Below are 22,966 nucleotides of genomic sequence, written 5' to 3'. Positions count from 1 at the left end.
CCAAATACTATCAGCCTAAATTTGACATCACTTAATATAATTACAGGACAGGTATTCCTAAAATATAAGAAAGAGATAAAAAAAAACATAAATATCCCTGGAAAAAAATTCAATTATTTCAAAAAGAAAAGGAATAAATAAAAATTGCTTAATTTACAATAACCTTTATGCATAAATATTTCTGAAGGTCCATTTGAATTAACCATATCAACCTAGTTATAAGTAGACTTACCCCAGAATGAAACCAATCCAAAATATCACAGGCTATAACACAGGCAAAAAATCCATGTAATCAAGATCATTTTTTCCGTACATTATCTGTCTAGATATACCTAACTCATTTTAAGTGATGACTGCTCACGTTGCAGATGAGACTGAACGACATCATGAGTTGATACAGTCCCCTATCGAGGCGCTTGGCTTATAGACAGACATAACGAGAAAAAATTGATTTTTGACTACACAATTTCTCATAGTGTTATAACACATGCAACAAATCGAACGAGTTTTTCCTGAGAAACATCATACTAACCTTAGTTAGTCAACGTCGCTTCTCAGAATTTAGGGCAGACCGAATTTACAAATTTAAAATAATATATTTAAAAAATAAAATAAAAAAAATTTAAAAAGAAAAATTAGGCAATTTTTCAACCCAGTTATAAGTAGACTTACCCCAGAATGAAACCAATCCAATATATCACAGGCTATAACACAGGCGAAAAATCCATGTAATCAAGTTCATTTTTTCCGTACATTATCTGTCTAGATATACCTAACTCATTTTAAGTGATGACTGCTCACGTTGCAGATGAGACTGAACGACATCATGAGTTGATACAGTCCCCTATCGAGGCGCTTGGCTTATAGACAGACATAACGAGAAAAAATTGATTTTTGACTACACAATTTCTCATAGTGTTATAACACATGCAACAAATCGAACGAGTTTTTCCTGAGAAACATCATACTAACCTTAGTTAGTCAACGTCGCTTCTCAGGATATAGGGCAGACCGATTTTACAAATTTAAATTAATGAACTGATATTTAGAGTAAAATAAATTGAAAAAAACCAAAAATATCTCTGGGCATAAAAGTTAAAAATTGCTTAATTTTCAATAATATTTATGCATAAACAATTAAAGAAAGTTCTAGGATAGGATATGATAAAAAAAGATAATTCTAGGATAGGATATGAATTTTACAAGTCACAAACACAGAATTATACAAATGACAATGTCGGAGATGAAAAAGCATAAATATCTCTGGAAAAAAATTCAATTATTTTAAAAAGAAAAGGAATAAATAAAAATTGCTTAATTTACAATAACCTTTATGCATAAATATTTCTGAAGGTCCATTTGAATTAACCATATCAACCTAGTTATAAGTAGACTTACCCCAGAATGAAACCAATCCAAAATATCACAAGCTATAACACAGGCGAAAAATCCATGTAATCAAGATCATTTTATCCGTACATTATCTGTCTAGATATACCTAACTCATTTTAAGTGATGACTGCTCACGTTGCAGATGAGACTGAACGACATCATGAGTTGATACAGTCCCCTATCGAGGCGCTTGGCTTATAGACAGACATAACGAGAAAAAATTGATTTTTGACTACACAATTTCTCATAGTGTTATAACACATGCAACAAATCGAACGAGTTTTTCCTGAGAAACATCATACTAACCTTAGTTAGTCAACGTCGCTTCTCAGGATATAGGGCAGACCGATTTTACAAATTTAAATTAATGAACTGATATTTAGAGTAAAATAAATTGAAAAAAACCAAAAATATCTCTGGGCATAAAAGTTAAAAATTGCTTAATTTTCAATAATATTTATGCATAAACAATTAAAGAAAGTTCTAGGATAGGATATGATAAAAAAAGATAATTCTAGGATAGGATATGAATTTTACAAGTCACAAACACAGAATTATACAAATGACAATGTCGGAGATGAAAAAGCATAAATATCTCTGGAAAAAAATTCAATTATTTTAAAAAGAAAAGGAATAAATAAAAATTGCTTAATTTACAATAACCTTTATGCATAAATATTTCTGAAGGTCCATTTGAATTAACCATATCAACCTAGTTATAAGTAGACTTACCCCAGAATGAAACCAATCCAAAATATCACAGGCTATAACACAGGCGAAAAATCCATGTAATCAAGATCATTTTATCCGTACATTATCTGTCTAGATATACCTAACTCATTTTAAGTGATGACTGCTCACGTTGCAGATGAGACTGAACGACATCATGAGTTGATACAGTCCCCTATCGAGGCGCTTGGCTTATAGACAGACATAACGAGAAAAAATTGATTTTTGACTACACAATTTCTCATAGTGTTATAACACATGCAACAAATCGAACGAGTTTTTCCTGAGAAACATCATACTAACCTTAGTTAGTCAACGTCGCTTCTCAGAATTTAGGGCAGACCGAATTTACAAATTTAAAATAATATATTTAAAAAATAAAATAAAAAAAATTTAAAAAGAAAAATTAGGCAATTTTTCAACCCAGTTATAAGTAGACTTACCCCAGAATGAAACCAATCCAATATATCACAGGCTATAACACAGGCGAAAAATCCATGTAATCAAGATCATTTTTTCCGTACATTATCTGTCTAGATATACCTAACTCATTTTAAGTGATGACTGCTCACGTTGCAGATGAGACTGAACGACATCATGAGTTGATACAGTCCCCTATCGAGGCGCTTGGCTTATAGACAGACATAACGAGAAAAAATTGATTTTTGACTACACAATTTCTCATAGTGTTATAACACATGCAACAAATCGAACGAGTTTTTCCTGAGAAACATCATACTAACCTTAGTTAGTCAACGTCGCTTCTCAGGATATAGGGCAGACCGATTTTACAAATTTAAATTAATGAACTGATATTTAGAGTAAAATAAATTGAAGAAAACCAAAAATATCTCTGGGCATAAAAGTTAAAAATTGCTTAATTTTCAATAATATTTATGCATAAACAATTAAAGATGGCTCATTTAATCTTAATTTACCTTTATTAACATAAACTTACTTAGAAACAAACCCGAAAATGAAATTTAAGATTTGGAATTCAAATGAAGGGAATAGATAAATGTCAAATAAATAAGCTATTCATAGTGAATAGTAAAACACACACTCAAATTAATTATATTACTTAGAATAAATTATCATATGATATTTAGAAAATAAAAATAAAAATTTTACTTACCTGGATTTTGAACTCCATACCTGTGTAAGAGGACTCGCTATACTCTCTGCCACACGACTTGATGCTTGTTACAATTTAAACGGCCATAATCGGTGGTAAAACTGGACCAACCTAATGAATAAATATATTTTAGTGATAAATAATTAAAATAATTAAAAATAATTTTATTATTAGTGTATGTACAAATATCAGCCAATTGATTCTCTATAGGTATATGTTCAATTTTTAAATTATCTTTTTTTAATTCTGATCGAATGAAATGGTATTTAATGCCAATATGTTTACTTCTTTTACTTTCCCAATTCTTAACTTATTGAATACTTGATTGATTATCCTCAAAAATTACTGGTTTAACGATAATATTAAAACATTCATTTTACAAACCGCAGCTAGTTAATGCAACAATATTCTGTTTTTTAGATTTTCAAAATATATTATTTCCAAATAATTGAAGGGCGTACATGCGTCAACGATAATAGTAGAGAAATAAAAAACAATATGGTAATGCGATAGTTTAAATGATTTTCTATGATTTAAGACAAGAAAAATAACCTGTTATCGAATTATTTTCATTGAATTTTAAGTTTAAAAAATTGACTAAAAGTAAGATTTAATATGGGACTAAATGGAAAATATAAATACGATATTTTTCTAAAATTATATCGATACCAATACTTTTTTTTACAAGCTTTTACCAGGTAATAAGTATTTAAACTTTTAATAGAATTTCAAAAAAATTTCTATTAATTTAAAATTCTTTAAAATTTACATACTGTTTCCCTATGAACGCACGTAGCAAAACAGGCTCACGCATGTACGTGAACTTAAATAACATTTCATTCGATCAGAATTAAAAAAAAAAAATTGATTATATACCTACAAAAAATGAACTGGCTGATATTTGTACCAAAGGTTTATCAAATCAAAAATTTCACAAATTTGCTAAGTCCATAGAAATCTGTTTTGTTTGAATTGAGCGGAGTGTTGAAATCAATTGAATACAAATTTAGTTTTATTTATTATTTTGATAGAATTTTTTTCGATATTTAGTAACGGAGTTGTTGATTAAAACAATAATATTAAAACATTTCATTAATATTATGAATGTTCAAGTGATGTAGAGTTATTTAGTTATTCATTTAAGGACGTACATTCATGAGACTTGTAAGTAGACAAATAAAAATAATTATGATGATAAAAAAGTTTAAATGATTTTGAATGATTTAAGAAAGAAAAAATATACAATTATATAAAATAATCGAAACGTAATTAATGTTAAATTTTAAATTCAAAAAGTGACAAAAATAAATCTTTAACATAGGTTTAAATGGAAAATATAAATCGATATTTCTCAAAAATTATATCGATAACTATACTTGAAACTTTTATCAATTAGTAATTATTAAAAATTTTAATAAAATTTCAAAATTATTTCAAATTTAAATACTGTTTCCATATAAACGCACATAGCAAAACAGGTTGATGAATGAACGTCTTTAAATAAAAATTATAATTTTTAATATTAAAACTGTGTGTTTATTAGTAAACTCTACATCTAAAATAACACTAACGTCAAAAAATTTTATCGAACCATAGTACATATTCATTTTGTTATATTTATTATAAATAAATTTTGTATAAATGAGATTGAATCTCTTGGGAATAAACGCAAGCTCGAAAAATTTTGAAATCAAATAAAAATACTTGTAGTCAATCACTAATAATAAAACAACTAATTCTAGAATGTGATTTCAATTGGAAAAAATAGACAAATGATTTAAACATAATTTTTTTTAATTAATATTAAAAGTTTTGTGTAAAAAAGTATTTGGACAAAATGTGAAACAAATTAAATGTAATATAGAATTTTACAATGTACAAAAAAAGAATTAGAAAAATGCAAATTAAAACAAAAACTTACTCAGAAACAAATTCGAAAATGAAATTTGACGTTTGGAAGTCAAATGAAGGTGAAACACAAAGCACAAATGTAACCAACTGTCCACTATGAACGATGAAACACTACTGACCTAATGAATAATTTTGATTGACCACACCCGAAAAAAGCGCGGAAATTTAACACGCATTTAAATTAATGAAATTAATTTGAATAAATCAGAACATGAAATGTAGAGAAAAAATTTAAAATTTTTATTTGCTCGAGCTTTGAACCATAGACCTTCGATCTACGAGTCGCACCCGCTTAACACTGAGCTGCGACACCTCTTATATGATGAAACAATATCAAGAGACATTATCGGTGATACAGCTGTACAAACCTAATGAAAAACTTTGAGTGACTAAAACACCTGTGGGATTGTTACACAAACTGAAATTAATAACGTAGGTGAAAAAAAAATTTTTTACCTAGTGGGTTTCGAACCCACGATCTTAGTACTACGAGTCGGACTCGCTCACCACTTCGCCATATGACCCGATATATATACATACAAATTACACAAGGAATATCAGTGAGAAAATTATATTAACCTAATGAATAAATAAATTTAACTTATTCCAAAATAAATGCGTATTCAAATTAATTTAATTGATTTGCAAAAAATCATATTAATAAATTCATTAAAAAAAAAATTAAAGTTTATACTTATCCGAGATTTGAGTGAGAAAACCGATTAAGTATAAACCGAAAACACATGCTTCTAAACCGAAACACATTAAGTCATTCGGATACAGTGTAGTAATAACTATTCATAGACCCTATTTATTAAGAATTTTTGGCTTCTATTATAAAATGTTCTATTACAAATATCAGGTTTTTCCTCGGTTTTTTTACTACATTTATGTTGTAGTTAATCTCTTATACGAAAAGTTTTTTTTACAGATTTCACATGATTAATGCTTTTTTTTCCACTGTAAATGATTAACATAATGATTATCATTAAAATTTTTCGATATGTGGAGTAATTTTTAAAATATCGAAAATTGAAAATTTTGTTTAATTATTTAGCTTTCGATATTTCGATAACCAAGACAAATAACGAAAAATTTCGTATTTTCATGATCAAAGTTGAAAATAAAGAACAAATAATTTCAACCACGAATCTCAACTTGATATTACTATGGGCCATTTTAGGAACCGGACTCTCTTAGGTCAAGGAAAATCCCAAATCGTTAGAAATATTTTCTAAATCGATATTAATGTATTATTTATGTATTTTTATTTATTCATATTCCAAAGTATTTTTCTTATTTTAAATACACAGTTCGTTAAAAACTTTTCCTTCATTCAATTTTTTTTTCTTGATACAATTAGAAAGAAAACCAATTATTTGTGCACTTCATTAAAAGGGATGACTTTCTCCAGATTACGTACCTACACTAAGATCAAAGTAATCAAAAACAATATAAAAGAAAAAAACTCAATTTTCAATTACTGTTATTAAAATTATTATGATACAAAGAAATATAATCACAGTTTGAATTTGATTTTATAAATTTTATAAATTCTATTTCTAACGGTTTACAAGATGAGTCCTACGGACCTAAGACCCAATTGACCAATGTTAATATTTTTAAGCGTTACAAACTTGGGACTAAACTTGGTATATTTCATATACATGTTATAAAAGGTTTTTTGTTTTTTACTTGCAACCATTTTACTTGATGTTGATGATTTTATAATAAAAAAAAACAAGTGAAAACAAACACTGAGTTAATTATATTAATACATACTATAAAATGTGCACCTAATTAACGCCCTCGTGGGTAAACAGTGATGTTTACAAAAAAATGTTTCAAACAAAAGTTTTTTATTTTTTTATAAGGAACATTTTTTACATTTAAACTTTTGTTCTATCTCTAACGGTTTACAAGATGGGTTCTACGGACCCAAGACCCAATTGACCCATGATGCTCATTTACGAACTTGACCTCACTTTTTACGTCCTGAGTACGCTGTAAAAATTTCAGCTCGATATTTTTTTTCTTTTTTGAGTTATCGTGTCCACAGACGGACGGACGGACGGACGGACGGACGGACGGACAACCGGAAATGGATTAATTAGGTGATTCTATGAACACCTATACCAAAATTTTTTTCCTAGTATCATTATTTTTAAGCGTTACAAACTTGGGACGAAACTTAATATACTATGCATATTTCATATATACATGGTATAAAAACATGTAATTAAAGATAATACATAAAGTAGTAATTAAAAAATAATGCATTATTTATTTGTCGAGTGTAATTATTTTAAAATCATTTATTCATTTAAATTTAAAATTATTTCTGTTTTTGCATTTGTGATGTAAGATAATAATCGTTTTTGCGAAATTTTTTGGAGTTTTCCATTTTTAATAATCAAAACCAGAGATATGGTGCTCACCGCTGGACACCCTTTTTTGGAGGACCTCCAGGACATACAGTACCGCTACAGGAGCAGTACCATATGAAATTTTTAATATCTTATATGTATACATTTTTTATATTTATGTAAAATAAATGGTCTTCCCAAAAAAGCGTTTTTTTGCGTTCGCAACTGGATATAACCCATAATAAGAAAGAAAACTACTTTCCAACCAAAATTTGTTACCATGTGAGGAGGTCCTTATAATTTTGCTAATTTTTATAAAAATGCGTTTATATCAAAACAACTTACTTCACTTAGATTACGATTCACAAATTTGAATGTCAATAATAACGACGCGACGTATGAATATTGACCGGAAGCAATTAGTATATTTAATCAAGTGTAACGCTTTTAAAAACACCGACAGCTTGAAATTGTTAGTTGTGGAGGTTAAAAAAGATATAAATATTGATATTAGATATCTATATGTTTAATCAGGTGTTAATATGCAGAAAAAACAACGTTAAGTGCTTACGCTGCCTGTTTTGAGTATTCAAATACTCAAAGGCAATAAAGGCAACGTAAGCACTAAGTGTTTTAAAATTTTTACGTTAGGGAGATAATTTAGTAATAGCCGATAGTCTCACTTATGTTCAGTTTTCCAATAAGCACTATATTTTGTTCGACGACTGGAATATCATAGCATCTGAATATTCTGAATAAATAATTTTCAGTTTGGTAATGGTTAAAGGTAACTTTCCCTCAAATATTACGATAATATTGATATGAAAGAAAGGTCTGAATTAAAGCCAGTGTCCTAAGTGACTTATCATTTTACAAAAAGAACTGTTATTTAAAAAAATTAAATAGAGCAGTACAAAGCTGCGATCGCATCCAAAATATAGTTATAGGTTATCGCTTAAATGAATAAAATCTTGGTCGAAGTCACGCAGGATTGGAGATAAGTTTGGGAAATTGTTCTTTTTGGCATGTATATTTTGATAGCAACCCCTTTTATGCAATTTTTAAAAAGCCCTTTTTGTATAAATAAATACAGAATTATGCTAGGAATAAGCCATATTTTTTACATTATTTCTTTGGAAAATTTGGGTCTAAAATTTTTGCAAAATCGCCCTTTATAAAAGTTTCTCTATTTTTGCCTAAGCTTTCTTAAATTCCATATATCAGACAATAATAATCCGGTCGCGGTGTACAAATTTCTCTCATTGCTTAGTAAGCTATGAATATCGAAAAAATAGAAAATATTAAAAATTCAGAGCAGAGAAAAAAGAAATTTTTTGCTATTCACATCAACGTTGAAAATTTTTTAGATAATTTAATAAAAAATGTGCTCATTGATTTTTGTTTACTCAAAGCCAGATAGTACGTGCTCTCACAAATTTGTAACGGTAAGTATGTATATAAAGCAAAATTTTGTAAATCTTCTCTTATTTTATAATAGTTTCACTGAATGAAAAACAATCTTAAAGGTAAGATTTAAAAAAATTAAATTATCCAAGAAAAATTGAGGTAAAACACTTAACGTTCACACCAATTAGTTTGAGTAATATTTATTCACACCAACTGATTAACATTAGTTTGAGTAATATTTAGTCATTAATACATTAATTGATTAATTGCTTTTTTAGATTTAATCAAGATGATTACACCAAAGTTCTTATATATTTTTATAATCGTTATTGTAATGTTTTTCAATGGAATTGAATCCGAAGATTTTGTTACACTAAATATTACAAAAGACAAATCTGATAAAAATATTATTCGTCCCATAATACCCCGATGTCCTCATATTCCATGTACTTTACTATATAGATTCGGATGCCATGTAACGAAAGATAATTGTAATGGCACTTATGTGCCAGCGTTTACACGATGCAATTGTTGCCCTCTTTGTGAAGGTAATCACCTTTAAGGCAGTTGGTGCAGTAAAGCTGTTTTTTATAAAATATTCAAATTGAATTATTTTATGTCAAAAATAATTTTCTTTAAATATAATTATTGTAAGTAATAAATATGTAAATAAAAGATAATTAATGATTTGAAATTTGTGTAAATTATTTAAAAAAATTAAATAGGAGTTAACACCTTACATATACTTGATTGAATTTTTTATATGATATATCATTGGCTTATCCAGCTTTTGATACAGGGTGGTAAAAATAAATTTTTTTTGTATCTCAAGAGAGTCACTGATCACCTGTTCTCTCCTCGTTACGCCATTGGAATTATAAAGATTGTGAAATTTCAGTAGATACCTACCTATAGGGAAATCCACAATTTTGTCAGACATTTTTCATCTATAATCATTAAAAAATAAGTTCCTTACAAATGTTTCGTCGATTGGAGGGAGAAATACACGCCCGATATCAGGTTTTTACTAGTCAGCGGTTTCATGTTAAAATAATTTTTTTTTAGTTTATTCATTTTCAGTGGTAAGTAATATGAAATTTTTGTGTGAAATATTTTTTCCTTAGCTTCAATCTTTATATTTTTGATTCTGTCATGAAAAATGGAAAAAGTAACCCTTATCAAACACACCTGGTACAGGGCCTCGCTCAAAGCTTACGAGAAAACTTTAGCGAAATTAATATTCTGATTTTAAATTTTATGGATCATATGTATCAACTCTGAATGGTGAAAAAAATAGTCAGTCAGTCTCTAGGTAGGACAGGTTATAAGGATGGGGAATCGCATGTAGGTATTAAAAAATACATTGACAATGTGTGCTTGTACTCATTAATTTACAGTGGGTCCCCTGATAGAGGTAACTAATAACTATACTTGTAAATTTCCTTATTTTGCATTTTAAGAAAGTCATTCTTTACTAAAAATTTTGTTTATTCTGAAAAGTATGTAGGCTTCTAAATAATGTACAGGGTAGCCAAAAATTTGGTATCACTAGTTTTTTGGTAAACTACCCATCCTTTTTATGTTGACAAAATGTTATTACGAAAAGTTGCTAGAACTTAACAATTATGACTCAAGATTCAAATTCATGACTGAATTTCAAGAAGATTTTTCCAACTTTGACAATTCTATTCTTAGTGAATGCTATCCGAGAAAATAAATTTTCTTTTCAATTTTCTAACCTAGTCCACAAAAAAATGCATTCTCGAATAGTACATGTTAATTGATTTATTATTATTTTCTTTGTTACTTTTTTTTGTAATTACAACTTTTGTTCAAATAAAAAATAAAATTAAAATTAAAGTACACGGATCTTCTTGATATTTTGTATAGAGTCATAATTGTTAATTGCGAGCAACTTTTCTGAATAACATTTTGTCAACTTATCAAAAGGAAGGGTAGTTTACCAAATAGAAAAATAGTGATTTCAATTTTTTGGCTACCTTGTTTAGAAATTTTAAACACGCCTACATACAAGTATAGTTACCTCTATCCGGGGACACACTATATATCTTAATAATCCTTATAAAGAGCAGAAGACAAAAGATAAAATTTAGATTGTATAAGGGAAATAATTTCTGCCCTACAAACCTTAAGGATTTACAATTTGTGTTTAGAGGTACTTAATTGCGGACAACATTTAGTTAATAAAAAAACACAGTCGTAAGGTTTTTCAATAATATTTTATTTATGCTAGACTTAATATTCGAGTTGCAATCAAAATATCAGCAACAGTTTTAACAGTTCTTAAATTAATATTTTCAAGTTTTTTTCGAGCATTAATTGATCCTACACCTTCAACCAAATGAAATAAATCTGCACAAAACTGAAAAAATTGATTAAAACATCAAACAGTTAATTAAGAATCAAAATATGCTTACACAAGCAATTTACACATTCGTTACATATCTTTCATGTATGAGTAGAATATCATGAACTAGAAGCGATTAGTAAGACCAACTTATACCCCGACTACACAATTGTGTAGAATAGAATACAAAACAGATATAGAAATCGCATACGCACGAGATTGAATTTCATGTAAGAAGGGGAAGGGGTGCATCTTTGCCATGCTTACGTGGGGGGAGGGGTTGGTTAAAAAATCGTCAAAATCATGCTTACGTAATTAATGAATGGACCCTCAGATGATTACCTACCTTTTTATGAGTTTTTGTTGAATTAAATGATTGGCTGACCTCTGTGCTATCAATTAATGATGCTTCATAAGGTGTTACGAGTAGAGTTGAGTAAGATAACTGTAAAAACAGAAAATGTAAATTAACTTTAGCGAACAATTTATTAGAATAATAATCTAATTATGAACACTTTTCAAGTACAGGCTACTTATGTTGTGAGATCTAAAATTCTGCGAAGTAGAGCAGAGGTAAATAATATATATTACACATCTAGGGAGCAAAACTCCATCTAGGGATGTTTTTCACCCTTTGGTGAGACATTCTTGAAAACTTGCTCTCGTGGTTTGTATACTATTGTGGTGTTAACAATTAACACACACATACAGTACTATATTAAAAATCGAAAAAATCGAAAAAATTTTTCTGTTTCGGAATTCGATAAAACTCAGTTTATAAGGGTATTTTGACCCAAAAAATTCAAAAATCGGGTTCATTTAACGATTGAGCTAGTAGAAGTTTGAAAAAAACGAGTTTTTGGATCAATTTTTGTCGATATCTCAAAAATTAGCCGCCCAATCGCTGAATGAACCCGATTTTTTAATTTTTTGGGCCAATTATACCTTATAAACTGTGTTTCATCAAATTCCGAAACACAAAATTTTTTTCGATTTTTTGGAATTTTTTGAAGGTACCCCTTGAAAAAAATCGAAAATATTGAAAAATTTTTTCTGTTTCAGAATTCGATAAAACTCAATTTATAAGGGTATTTTGACCCAAAAAATTCAAAAATCGGGTTCATTTAACGATTGAGCTAGTAGAAGTTTGAAAAAAACGAGTTTTTGGATCAATTTTTGTCGATATCTCAAAAATTAGCCGCCCAATCGTTGAATGAACCCGATTTTTGAATTTTTTGGGCCAATTATACCTTATAAACTGTGTTTCATCAAATTCCGAAACACAAAATTTTTTTCGATTTTTTGGAATTTTTTGAAGGGGTACCCCTTGAAAAAAATCGAAAATATTGAAAAAATTTTTCTCTTTCAGAATTCGATAAAACACAATTTATAAGGGTATTTTGACCCAAAAAATTCAAAAATCGGGTTCATTTAACGATTGAGCTAGTAGAAGTTTGAAAAAAACGAGTTTTTGGATCGATTTTTGTCGATATCTCAAAAATTAGCCTCAAAATCGTTAAATGAACCCGATTTTTGAATTTTTTGGGTCAATTATACCTTATAAACTGTGTTTCATCAAATTCCGAAACACAAAACTTTTTTCGATTTTTGGAATTTTTTGAAGGGATACCCCTTGAAAAAATACAAAAAATCAAAAAAAATTATCTGTTTCTTGACGTACTTTTTCAAAAATAGTGGAACCCTATTGAAGAACCATTTTCATAGTTATAAATGCTCACTACTTTACGAAAATAAGACTTAATATTTTGTTTGGTTATCTGATTATCGAAATAATATTGTATTATTATTAATGTCAGTTGTACGAAATCACCCTTAAAACAAATATACCATATATGAGATTTTTATAACACGTATACCCCCTAAAGGTACACACACTGTACTATTGTACTACAAAACATTTGACTATAATCACTGTTATATTTACTGGTTGACATATTGCAGATATTTACTTTTTTTCTAAAAGAGATAACCATGACTCAAATTGCTACTCGAAAGATAGAGAAATCGGTTCAGCTGCTCTTGAGATTTGCGCTTAGCAACACATTCAGCGATTCATTTTTATATTATAGATATTTGTCTGACCGCCTGCCCGTCTGTTAACACGATAACTCAAAAACGAAAAGTTTACTTATTTAACTATTTAAATAAACTTGTAGGTTATAAATTAACAGAATATAAAAATAGTCGTTGACCTTTCAAGGAATATATTAATAAAACAAATTAATACAAACAATTAACTGAGTTAATTGTTGAAATACCATGTATACATAGTGTTGATTACGCAATCGTTTCTTTTCTACGTCATGTAAGTAACGAAAGATGTCCACTCTTACACACAAAGTATGTAAGATATATACAAAGTGTGTGAGTAACACATTATGACGCAAAATAATTATATTTATTCAATAAAAAAGTTAACAATTATAACTCTATATTTAGCATAATGAGGTAAAAAATCCCAAAATTTGAATTACCAAAAATTTGAAGAAGTTAATTTAATGAATTGAATTCATTCACACTATGAGTGTAATACATAAAAATAAAACAATAACTACACTAACTTGTTTTCTTTTGTCTTGGTATTCCCTCATTTGCATAACAATTGATCGTTTACCAGCTAAATTATTCCATCGTGACCAAGTAAAATTGTATATACTCGATACGTACGCCATATTTTCATACAAATGCTTTTCCATTGGCCATAATTTTTCACAGGTTCCTTTAAAAATAGTGTTTATCATTTTTTTAAATCGAATTATTTTAACTTTATTTTTGAGAAATTATTAATAGTTCAGATGACAGGGTAGTTTGTTCTGTAGCCGAATATTTTATGTGAACTGTTAGATAAAAAATGCTATGGGATCATTTTACCCACTATCCTTACAAGGTCAGTCAAAACGATTCCTTTTGAGAAATATTGAATAGTTTATAGTTCAAAAAATTTGAACAGATCAAAAGAAATTTACATACCAATATTGTAACTTTTGAATAAAGAACTCGAAAATATTTCGACGTTGTACATATGTCGAATAGTTTGGCTATAAATTACATTTTTTCTTAGAGGGGTCATTTTAGACCACCTTCCCCTATCCTTATATAAAGCGTTTATATAATGCTAGAAGCATACCATTATAGAAAGCGATTATATAATGATTATATTTTTGATTATGTCATTTTCATATTAATTATTTTCGAATCGAAATGAAAGTAGTCCTTATCTTCTTTGATCTGACAAAGAGTTAGTAGCACTATTTTTCTTTCATGTAATAGAGAATGGAATGCAGATATCAATACATTTTATCATCGAAATAATCATAATGACTGAAGACTTAATTCCGAGTCATTGCACTATAAGGTAGCGGGTTCTTTTCTTATAATATGAAGATCTGTGTAGGTAATTAAACAAATTAAACACAATACCTTCTGTATAATTAAATACATCAAAGGAAGGAAACACATCAACCCCACCATTTTGTAAAATCTACAAATTAAATAATAAATTAAGATGTATTATAATCCCAGTTTTTTGTACAATTGAGGTAGTACGAGCGCCAAGGCAAGTATTTCTTATTTCCAACTTTGATGACGAATTTTGTTATAACTTCATGAATGTAGACGAAAAATAATAACTTTAATTAAAAAAATTTTCTTTTCCACCGATTAGTTTGAGAAATCTATGAAAACATACCATCCATCTATCGTTTTCCCATAAGACCAATGTTAAATAAGCCTACTTTTGAAGTCATTTATTTATTTAAATAACCGGGCAACTCTAAAATTTTCAGAATTGATTTAGATTTAGTTCAACTTCATAAAAAAAAATCAGGTCTTTTATCCAAAATTGCCCTGGAGCTCGCACACCCTTAAACATTTGTTTAACATACGTTTATTAGTTCATTTAGTTTGAATTGAATACCAACAAATTCTTGTAACGCATTTGTAGCCCCATTTTGTAAAAGTGTTAATGTTACATGACTTTCTTTAATTAGAAACTCACATATTATGACCGCAGCAGTAATTCCAAATATTACACCTGTTCTGGATATAATGTATTATTAACAAATTAAGAAGTCAGCTTATTTTCATAAATTTCTATATGTTCTATCTTAATATATATATTTCTTGTGTGTGTGTGTATGTAATTGAACTCCTCCTAGACGGCTGGACCGATTTTGATGAAATTTTTTGTGTGTGTTCGTGGAGATTCGAGAATGGTTTAGATTTACAATTTGGTCCAGTACAACTGTTTTTGAGGGCTCCGTACCAAAAAAAAATGAAATTTCATTAAATGGTGGGAGCGCATATAAATCATACCACATTATGTATACTATGTGTACTATGTATTTTTAATAGTATTCAGGTATTGTCAATAGGCATTTATTAGAGCCATATGCGAGCGCAGCGAGCTCTACTATCAAAGGTCAGGCCAAAGGTCGAAGGTCAGGCCACTCCAATAAATAGGAGTTAAATTGGGGTTTAGCGGGATGGGTTTAGTGGACAGGCTAAACGTAGTATAGGTATTCATGAATTGGAGTTACGTTTTTACGGGACAACGTCCGTCGGGGCCGCTAGTATAATTATAGATTTTAAAAGGAATAAATTAAGGAAAATAAATATTTGAATTTGGAAGAATTATTCAATGTTAATAAGACTTAGAAGAGCACAGAATAAAACTTCTGTGGTCCTCGGAATAGTCAAGTGGTTTCTCTCCAATGAAAGATCCTTAGTCCAAGCGTTAATCGCCCCAAAAAGAAACTAAAGAAAGAATGAACAAATTCAATGTATATTATATACAATAGTCGACTTTTGGGCGATTCTGCAGGTACCCCTGACTAAAAACAGGCTAGAGAAATAATTTATTTATGCTCTTTACTCTTAACTTACCCTTTAGGTTCCGGTCTCAATTCCCATGTTTGATATGGGACATTTGCATATCTGTTAACTGCAATCCCAAATAAACCAAAACAACCAGTTCGAAATTGAATCGTAAATTTATCCTCATTATACTTAACATCGTGAATATGTTTGGTTGACCAAATATTTGCTGTATCATCCCATTTACATACTAACGGTGGTTCAAACCATAACGCAGTGTCTGGAAGGCTAAATATTTCTAAACGTCAATTATTATGTTTGAAAATTGAAATAACAAAAAATTATCGTTTTGCTTACGTTTAAGGATGTACGAGCATCAGGGCAATTTTGCATAAAAGGTCTGATTTTATTAAATATGAATTTGGTCTAAGTCTAACTCAATTTTGATTTCGTCTACATTCATTTAGTTATCAGAAAATTCATCATCAAAGTTGAAAATAATGTACAAATAATTTCAACTACAAGTCTAAACTTGCCTTGGCGCTCATACTACCTTAATACATTCGACACGGCAATGCCTTAGAGTTTGTCAGCGGATAATGTTATCGTATGTCCTTAATATCGAATATGCAGGCCCTTAATTAAAATTCGAATGGGCTACTGTATAAGCGAATGAACACTCAATCGTATCATCATAAACATTCGTAGGCAGAAGTACTGATTAATAGAAATTGGTAATTAATTACTTACTCGATAGTAAATAAAACAAGCTTATCAAATTCAAACTCTTGTTTTTTCAAATCGGCTTCAATTTCTTCCGGTAGTCTTCGAACTCCAGCTTCAGGTGGTGGGGGTGGAATGTACTCCAAAAAGAATGGACTCGGTATTAACTCTTTTGGCAATTGAACTGAAAATATTACTTTCTAAATCTAAGCTATTGATTATGTCGTAAAAGACAGGGCAATAAGGAACTGCTTCGTTCATAGTTTTTTATTGCAGGAATCGTTTAATAGATTATTAAAGAATAAAAAACCGCGGAGTGCAATTGAATGAGAGGATGAAAATTAAAGATAGGAGTGAAGAAGCACCCCTTTTGGTTTTTTGTAAATATTTTGTAGTTAATCAAATTTTACATCGGATTAATATTTTTTTTTTTTTAATTAAAATCTAATTTTACTAAAATTGTTACTTACTTTCGATGACAGACACATGCTACGTGCCTAGCATCAAAAAGGAAAATCGAGTATTAAAAAGACAGAATAACTTACTTGCGGTGACAACAGTTTTGTTTAACAACATTTTTGGTTGTGGTGGTTGATAATATAAATTAAAATTAATTACACCACCCAAAATTGTATGCTTCCTTAAATTTATTTCATTTTGTGGAACTGACTTTTTCAGTTCTTTTCGTATTTCATTTAATAGTTTATCTAAAAAAATTTAATTATGTATGATATAAATTAATTCGTTTTGAATTTGTGCTTACTGAATTTTAAAGTTGAATTCAGTATTCAAAAGTAAAATATCGGCAAACGTTTTCAAACTCTTTGAATATTTGAATCATTATTATAGTAATGTAAAATTTTATTACGGCCTAGTAAAAAGAAGGAAAAAGCCCATACTTAATTATGAACTTAATATATCTGCTATATAAATTTTAAGGTGAATTAAATACATTGAAACTCACTGATGCGCAATTATAATCTTTAGGGCCCAGCCAAGCGCAGTACTGCTTCAAGAGATTAACCTATGCGCACTACCAAAACATAAGGGTATGTAGCCGCAGTAGTTAAATTAGAACTCCAACCATAAGGAGTACTAAATTATGACTTTATTTTTAAGTTCATGTAATTTTTTTATGGTGCGGAGCCAAGACCAGAGACTACTTTGCGGGGTCAAGAAGGAACCCCCTTCCGAGCACAGCGAGTAACTGATTGATTATATTGTAAAAAATCGATTTAAATTAACAGAGTGAAGTCAAAGCAGACTCAGAAATCTACCTTGTGTTGTTAATACAGAAAAAAATTACTTACCTTCAGCTTCAACAATTTCTTGATTAACTGAAGTTTTTTTAACATTTATTTGTAGAGTATCTTCCAGCAAATCATCCATTAAAGTTTCTGATATAATTTTAGTAATTGTTTCATCATCAATATTTTCTAATGATTTTATTATATTTTCTTCAATATTTTCTCTTTCACGTGCTTCAATATCTTTTCTTGATTCTCGTATATCAACTTTTTTCTTCCATTCAATTGACATGTATTCATTGAGATCTCAAATTTTATACAGAAAATTAAAAACAAACCGCGTAATTAAAAATATCTATTTACTATTCATACGATAACGTGAAAATAATTTTCATGTTATTGATGAAGCTAATAGAATGGGTCTATCCATAGAATACGTTAAATCCAAAGGAGAAAATGGCAAGCTTGACGATAGAATTGAACCTAAAACAAATCTAATGAGCCATGCTTCGATTTACTAGTTTTTGTTCAGCTTCGACCAAATCGAATAGCAAGCCTTGATTTTACAGCCCTCAGGCCTCAAGTTATAATCAAGTAAAATAAACAAAGAATATGAGGTCCAAATTTTTCCTAGTCTTTATCTAGACTAAAATATCAAGAAAACACGAACCACTTTCTCTTCTGGGCATATATCGTATGAATAGATTCAATAGTTTAAATGATAAATTGGTCAGCTACCTAAGATCAATTGTTTTGGGCAACGTGGAGGGTTATATGTTCGACATCGATGCGATAAATGATCATAGTTTAGCCATAAAATTCGCACAACCATATTTTCACAATCAACACTAGCAGGAAAATATATTGAAGTTTTTACCTCTGTAAAGTTAATAGTCAAACGCTCGCTAAAAATATTAGATAATTATTAGTTATTTAGTTATTATTATCAGGAGTAAAATAATCCGTTGCAAAATAAGTAGGAACCTTTTTGGATAAAACGCTTGATTTTTTTTTGTATGAAGTCGGGCTAAGTTTAATTCAATTCTGAAAATTTTAAGGTAAGGGGAGGGTTTGCTCGATTATCTAAATATGGATAAAATGTTTTCATAAATTTCTCCAAAAAATATTTAAATTAAAGTTAAAACCTTGTATGTATGAGCACGGTAGTGGGGACACAAATTAAAAAAATATATATGTTCAATTTTTCTAGTGAATTATGTTATAACTGGACAATATAAGACCAAAAGTAAGAATAAAATTTTTCCTTTTCCATATCTGGAGTATTTTCAAAATATCGAAAATTGAAAAAATTTATTTAATTATTTGGCTTTCGATATTTTGAACACCAAAAGGCATATCGTAAAATTTTATTCTTATTTTTCGTTTACATTCATGAAGTAATAAAAAAATTCATCATCAAAGTTGAAAATAAGGTACAAATAATTTCAACCGCAAGTCTAAACTTGTCTTGGCGCTTATATCAAAAATTTAATTAAACCAATTACTTTTTTATCTTACGAGGATTCAATAACGGATCAGGTAATTTTCTAGGCGCCCACATACATAATATAAAATTATCGGTACGTTTTGTATATGCTAATATTTTCATATCCACCAAGTCCATATTTGTTTCCATATTTCGAAGAAAATAATAACATGCCATATCAAAATGATAGGCAAGCATATCTTGGAAATCGTTTCGAATCTACAAATGAATTTTGAAACGTAAATAAACATGGAATACTAATCAAAATATAAAAATATAAAATATGAACCATTTTCCAATCTTTGACTTGTTTCTTAGGCGTGTCCAGTGGGCAATCAATAAACGATTGTAGTTCATGAATTATCTATATAAAGAAAATTAAAAATTACTTTCATGAAATCGAACAGTTTAAGTTTTTGGATTGGAAGGTCATTCAAAGGACTCTACATTTTCCTTTTGACCATCAATGTCAGTCTCAGTCAGCTCGAGGATAATCCATGTACAAAGGGCCCTACCAACCTCGTAAAATATCGGATTTTATTACTTATTTTTAACCGACTTGAAACAAGAGTGGAGAAGGTACTAATTCGACTATATTTCTTTAATGTTTGTTACCTCAGAACTTTCGACTGAATGAACTGATTTTGATTATTCTTATTCAATTTGAAGGTTGGTGCTTCCCATTAAATTTGCATTAACTATGGACGAGTGGACGAATATCTCAATATCACGCCCACTGATTTCGACGATTCTTTTTTTAGTGACAAATTAGTTAGTGTACTTTTTACAAAAAAAACAAATTAATATGCCCCTTGTTATAGAATTCCCATGTTATGAAAATTTTCATAGTGAGAAATAACATCCTCCGTTCTGAACTGACTGTCAAATACGCCCAGTTGACACTAGAGTTCCAAAAATATTTGAAATTTAAACTTACTGATAAAACAATTTGTGATCGATTTGTAACATCTTCTATTGTACTTTCAGCTAAACTTTCATTCCACAAATACATATATGTATTCATTTCCTTGATATCTGTTGGATTTGGCAAACCATCACATTTTAAATACTGAGTCCACTAAAAAAATTAAAGCTTCTTTGTTATCTATTTAATTAATCTTCTATAAATATATAGGAGACTTTCTATAGATATAGATAGATAGATAGATAGATAGTCACTCATTACGATATCTCTGGAACTATAAGACCTAGAGACTTGAAATTTGGCAGGAATATTCCTTTTGCCAAGTAGAGGTCAGCTAAGAACGGATTTTACGAAATTCCACCCACAAGGGGGGGTTGCGGGGGTGTTCATGAATAAAAAATTCATATTTTTCAATTATGGCTTTTAATAGTTCAAAACTTGGTCAGAATGTTTTAAATTACATTTAGAAATTTTTTTAACCTTCGGAGGGTAGAAAGGTGTAGCGAGAAAGTGAGAAGGAAATATCGAATATTTACAAATATACCTAAGTGGGGTATCAAATAAAAGAGCATGACGTGTACATTACAAAACTGTTATCCAACGCAAGGAAATGTGGAGGGAGGGGTGCAAGTGGGGATGTTGCCTTTACGCCACGCAAAGCGGGCGGGTAACAGCTAGTAAATAATAAAACGTCACTTAGGTTAGGTTAGATTAGAGTGTGGCTGTCCTGGGGTGGGACACACTTAGAACATAGGGTCCGTTGTGATACCGAAAAAAAGTTGGCCCATCCCCGGCCGCTACTCCATGAACCATTTGGAGAGCTTTGACGTCCACGGACTTTAGGTCAGAGAGGTCGTCAAAGAGAGGCTGGCTCACGTAAGTCCATCTCCTCATCACAAGAGCTGGGCAGTGACAGAAAATATGAGACATTGTCTCCTCCTACTCACCACTGTGACGCCAGGCCCAGGCGTCCAGCAGCACAACCAGTGTCCTGTATAACCGCAACAACTTTGCGAAGAGAGGCCCTTGGAAGTGATTCGGAAAGCCTGGGATTGTACGCAGACCATATCTGTCTTGTAGTACCGCAAGTACGTTATCCTCTTTGAGGATATCTTTCCAGGAATGTCCCTGTGCCCCGGTACCCATACCAGGTTTACATTCATTTGTTCCGCCAGCTCATTTAAGGACGTACGGAAGTAATGTGCTGCCTTTGACGTTAGATAGACTGAACTGAAGGATTTAAGAGGTGCTTGGCTGTCGGTGAAGATTGTAATGTCCCTGCACCTAAGAGTGTTCAGTCTTATACAAAAACGTCACTTGATAACTGTGCAAAAAAAAACAATACAAACCTCCTTTTCTTCTCGTTCAACCATTAGGTAATGTTGGTCCAATTCATAAATATTTTTTATTCTGTTGCATGTAACATATAATTGTTGCTCCCTAATTTCTTGTTCGGCTATTTCTTTTATCGTTTTCTGTTCATTTTCAATAATTTCTCGTTCAATTTTTTGTTTCTGAATTTGTATAAAATTTTGTCTGCGAACAACGTCCTAAGATTAAGGGTAATCCTCAAATAAAGGAATGCACATCAACATATACAACGTGTCGCATTTAAGATGAAGACACCGTCATATTTTCGTTAAATAGGAATATCGATATGAAATCTTGTACAATCATACAGAATGATGGGTCACATTTTCTTAACCGAAATCAAAATCTTAAACTCAGCCTACTACAAATTGATAAATAGAACCGATTCTTAATATTTTGCCAAGTGCCAAAGACGGTTAGTGATATCGAAAAAAACTATTAGTGAAAGTTGCTTAAAATATTTTTTTACACCCATATACCGTTTTTAATGACAAAATTTTGTCCTACTCTCAAAATTATTACAAAAATTAATTTAAATAGAATCACTTTAAATAAAAACACTCTCTTTGAATTATTGATATAAAAATTACCTTTCAATTTCTCGCTGTATTCGTTGGGCTTCAGCTTTTTCAAACTCAATTCGCGCTCGATCTTGCTTAGTCAACTTCTTTTTGGGAGGCTGGAAATAAATTGTATCAGAGATATAGAAACGGAAAGGTAGATGTATTTTTTAAAAATTTTTTAATGAAGTATCTACCAATTTCATAAACACCTTTTAGATTATAAATAATAAACAGAATATTAAAAATGGTCGTTGACCTTCCAAGGAATATATTAACAAAAGTGAAAACAAACAATTAACTGAGTTAATTGTTGAAATACCGTCAGGGAACGATCTACGGGGGGGGGCAGGTTTGTCCACTCAGGAAAAATCCCAGAGCGGCAAAATTGAGAGCACTTAGCGATTCCATGAAGTCCTCAATTTTTAACGGCTTACAAGATGAATCCTACAGACTCAAGACCCAATTGACGTCCTGAGCATGCTATAACAATTTCAGCTTGATGCCTGT

At 29.9% G+C, this 22,966-nt stretch overlaps 2 protein-coding genes across 2 annotated transcripts; one reads left to right on the top strand and one right to left on the bottom strand.

Annotated features, from left to right (window-relative positions):
- Positions 1–9,020: 9,020 nt before the first annotated feature.
- LOC123299068 lies at positions 9,021–9,514 on the top strand. The gene is made up of 2 exons (XM_044881224.1): positions 9,021–9,059; positions 9,219–9,514. The coding sequence occupies exons 1-2, from the start codon at positions 9,041–9,043 to the stop codon at positions 9,500–9,502; spliced, it is 303 nt and encodes a 100-aa protein (XP_044737159.1). The 5' UTR covers positions 9,021–9,040; the 3' UTR covers positions 9,503–9,514.
- Positions 9,515–11,185: 1,671 nt separating this feature from the next.
- Positions 11,186–21,898, bottom strand: LOC123297840 (dynein axonemal intermediate chain 7-like). Its single transcript, XM_044879645.1, has 12 exons — positions 21,875–21,898; positions 20,538–20,678; positions 19,633–19,819; positions 18,178–18,264; positions 17,413–17,574; positions 16,895–17,051; positions 16,214–16,432; positions 15,214–15,367; positions 14,750–14,810; positions 13,891–14,048; positions 11,655–11,753; positions 11,186–11,323 (listed from the first exon to the last, which is right to left on the bottom strand). Exons 1-12 carry the CDS (start codon positions 21,896–21,898, stop codon positions 11,186–11,188), a joined length of 1,587 nt encoding a protein of 528 aa, XP_044735580.1.
- Between the last annotated feature and the right edge of the window lie 1,068 nt (positions 21,899–22,966).

The sequence above is a fragment of the Chrysoperla carnea genome, chromosome 4 (assembly GCF_905475395.1).
Source record: "Chrysoperla carnea chromosome 4, inChrCarn1.1, whole genome shotgun sequence".
Classification (NCBI taxonomy): Eukaryota; Metazoa; Arthropoda; class Insecta; order Neuroptera; family Chrysopidae; genus Chrysoperla; species Chrysoperla carnea.
The sequence above is the reverse complement of the archived record's forward strand: the minus strand, read 5'-3'. Positions and strand labels throughout refer to the sequence as shown.

Bases quoted from the DNA above. Each gene is read 5' to 3' on its own strand.
- LOC123297840 (XM_044879645.1), bottom strand. From the start codon at position 21,898: ATGGTTGAACGAGAAGAAAAGGAG. The intron at 18,265-19,632 runs GTAAGATAAAAA...AAATTATATCAG, and splicing joins TGATCCGTTATTGAATCCTC to AAACTTTAATGGATGATTTG. The intron at 17,575-18,177 runs GTAAGTAATTTT...AAATTTTTTTAG, and splicing joins AGAAATTGTTGAAGCTGAAG to ATAAACTATTAAATGAAATA.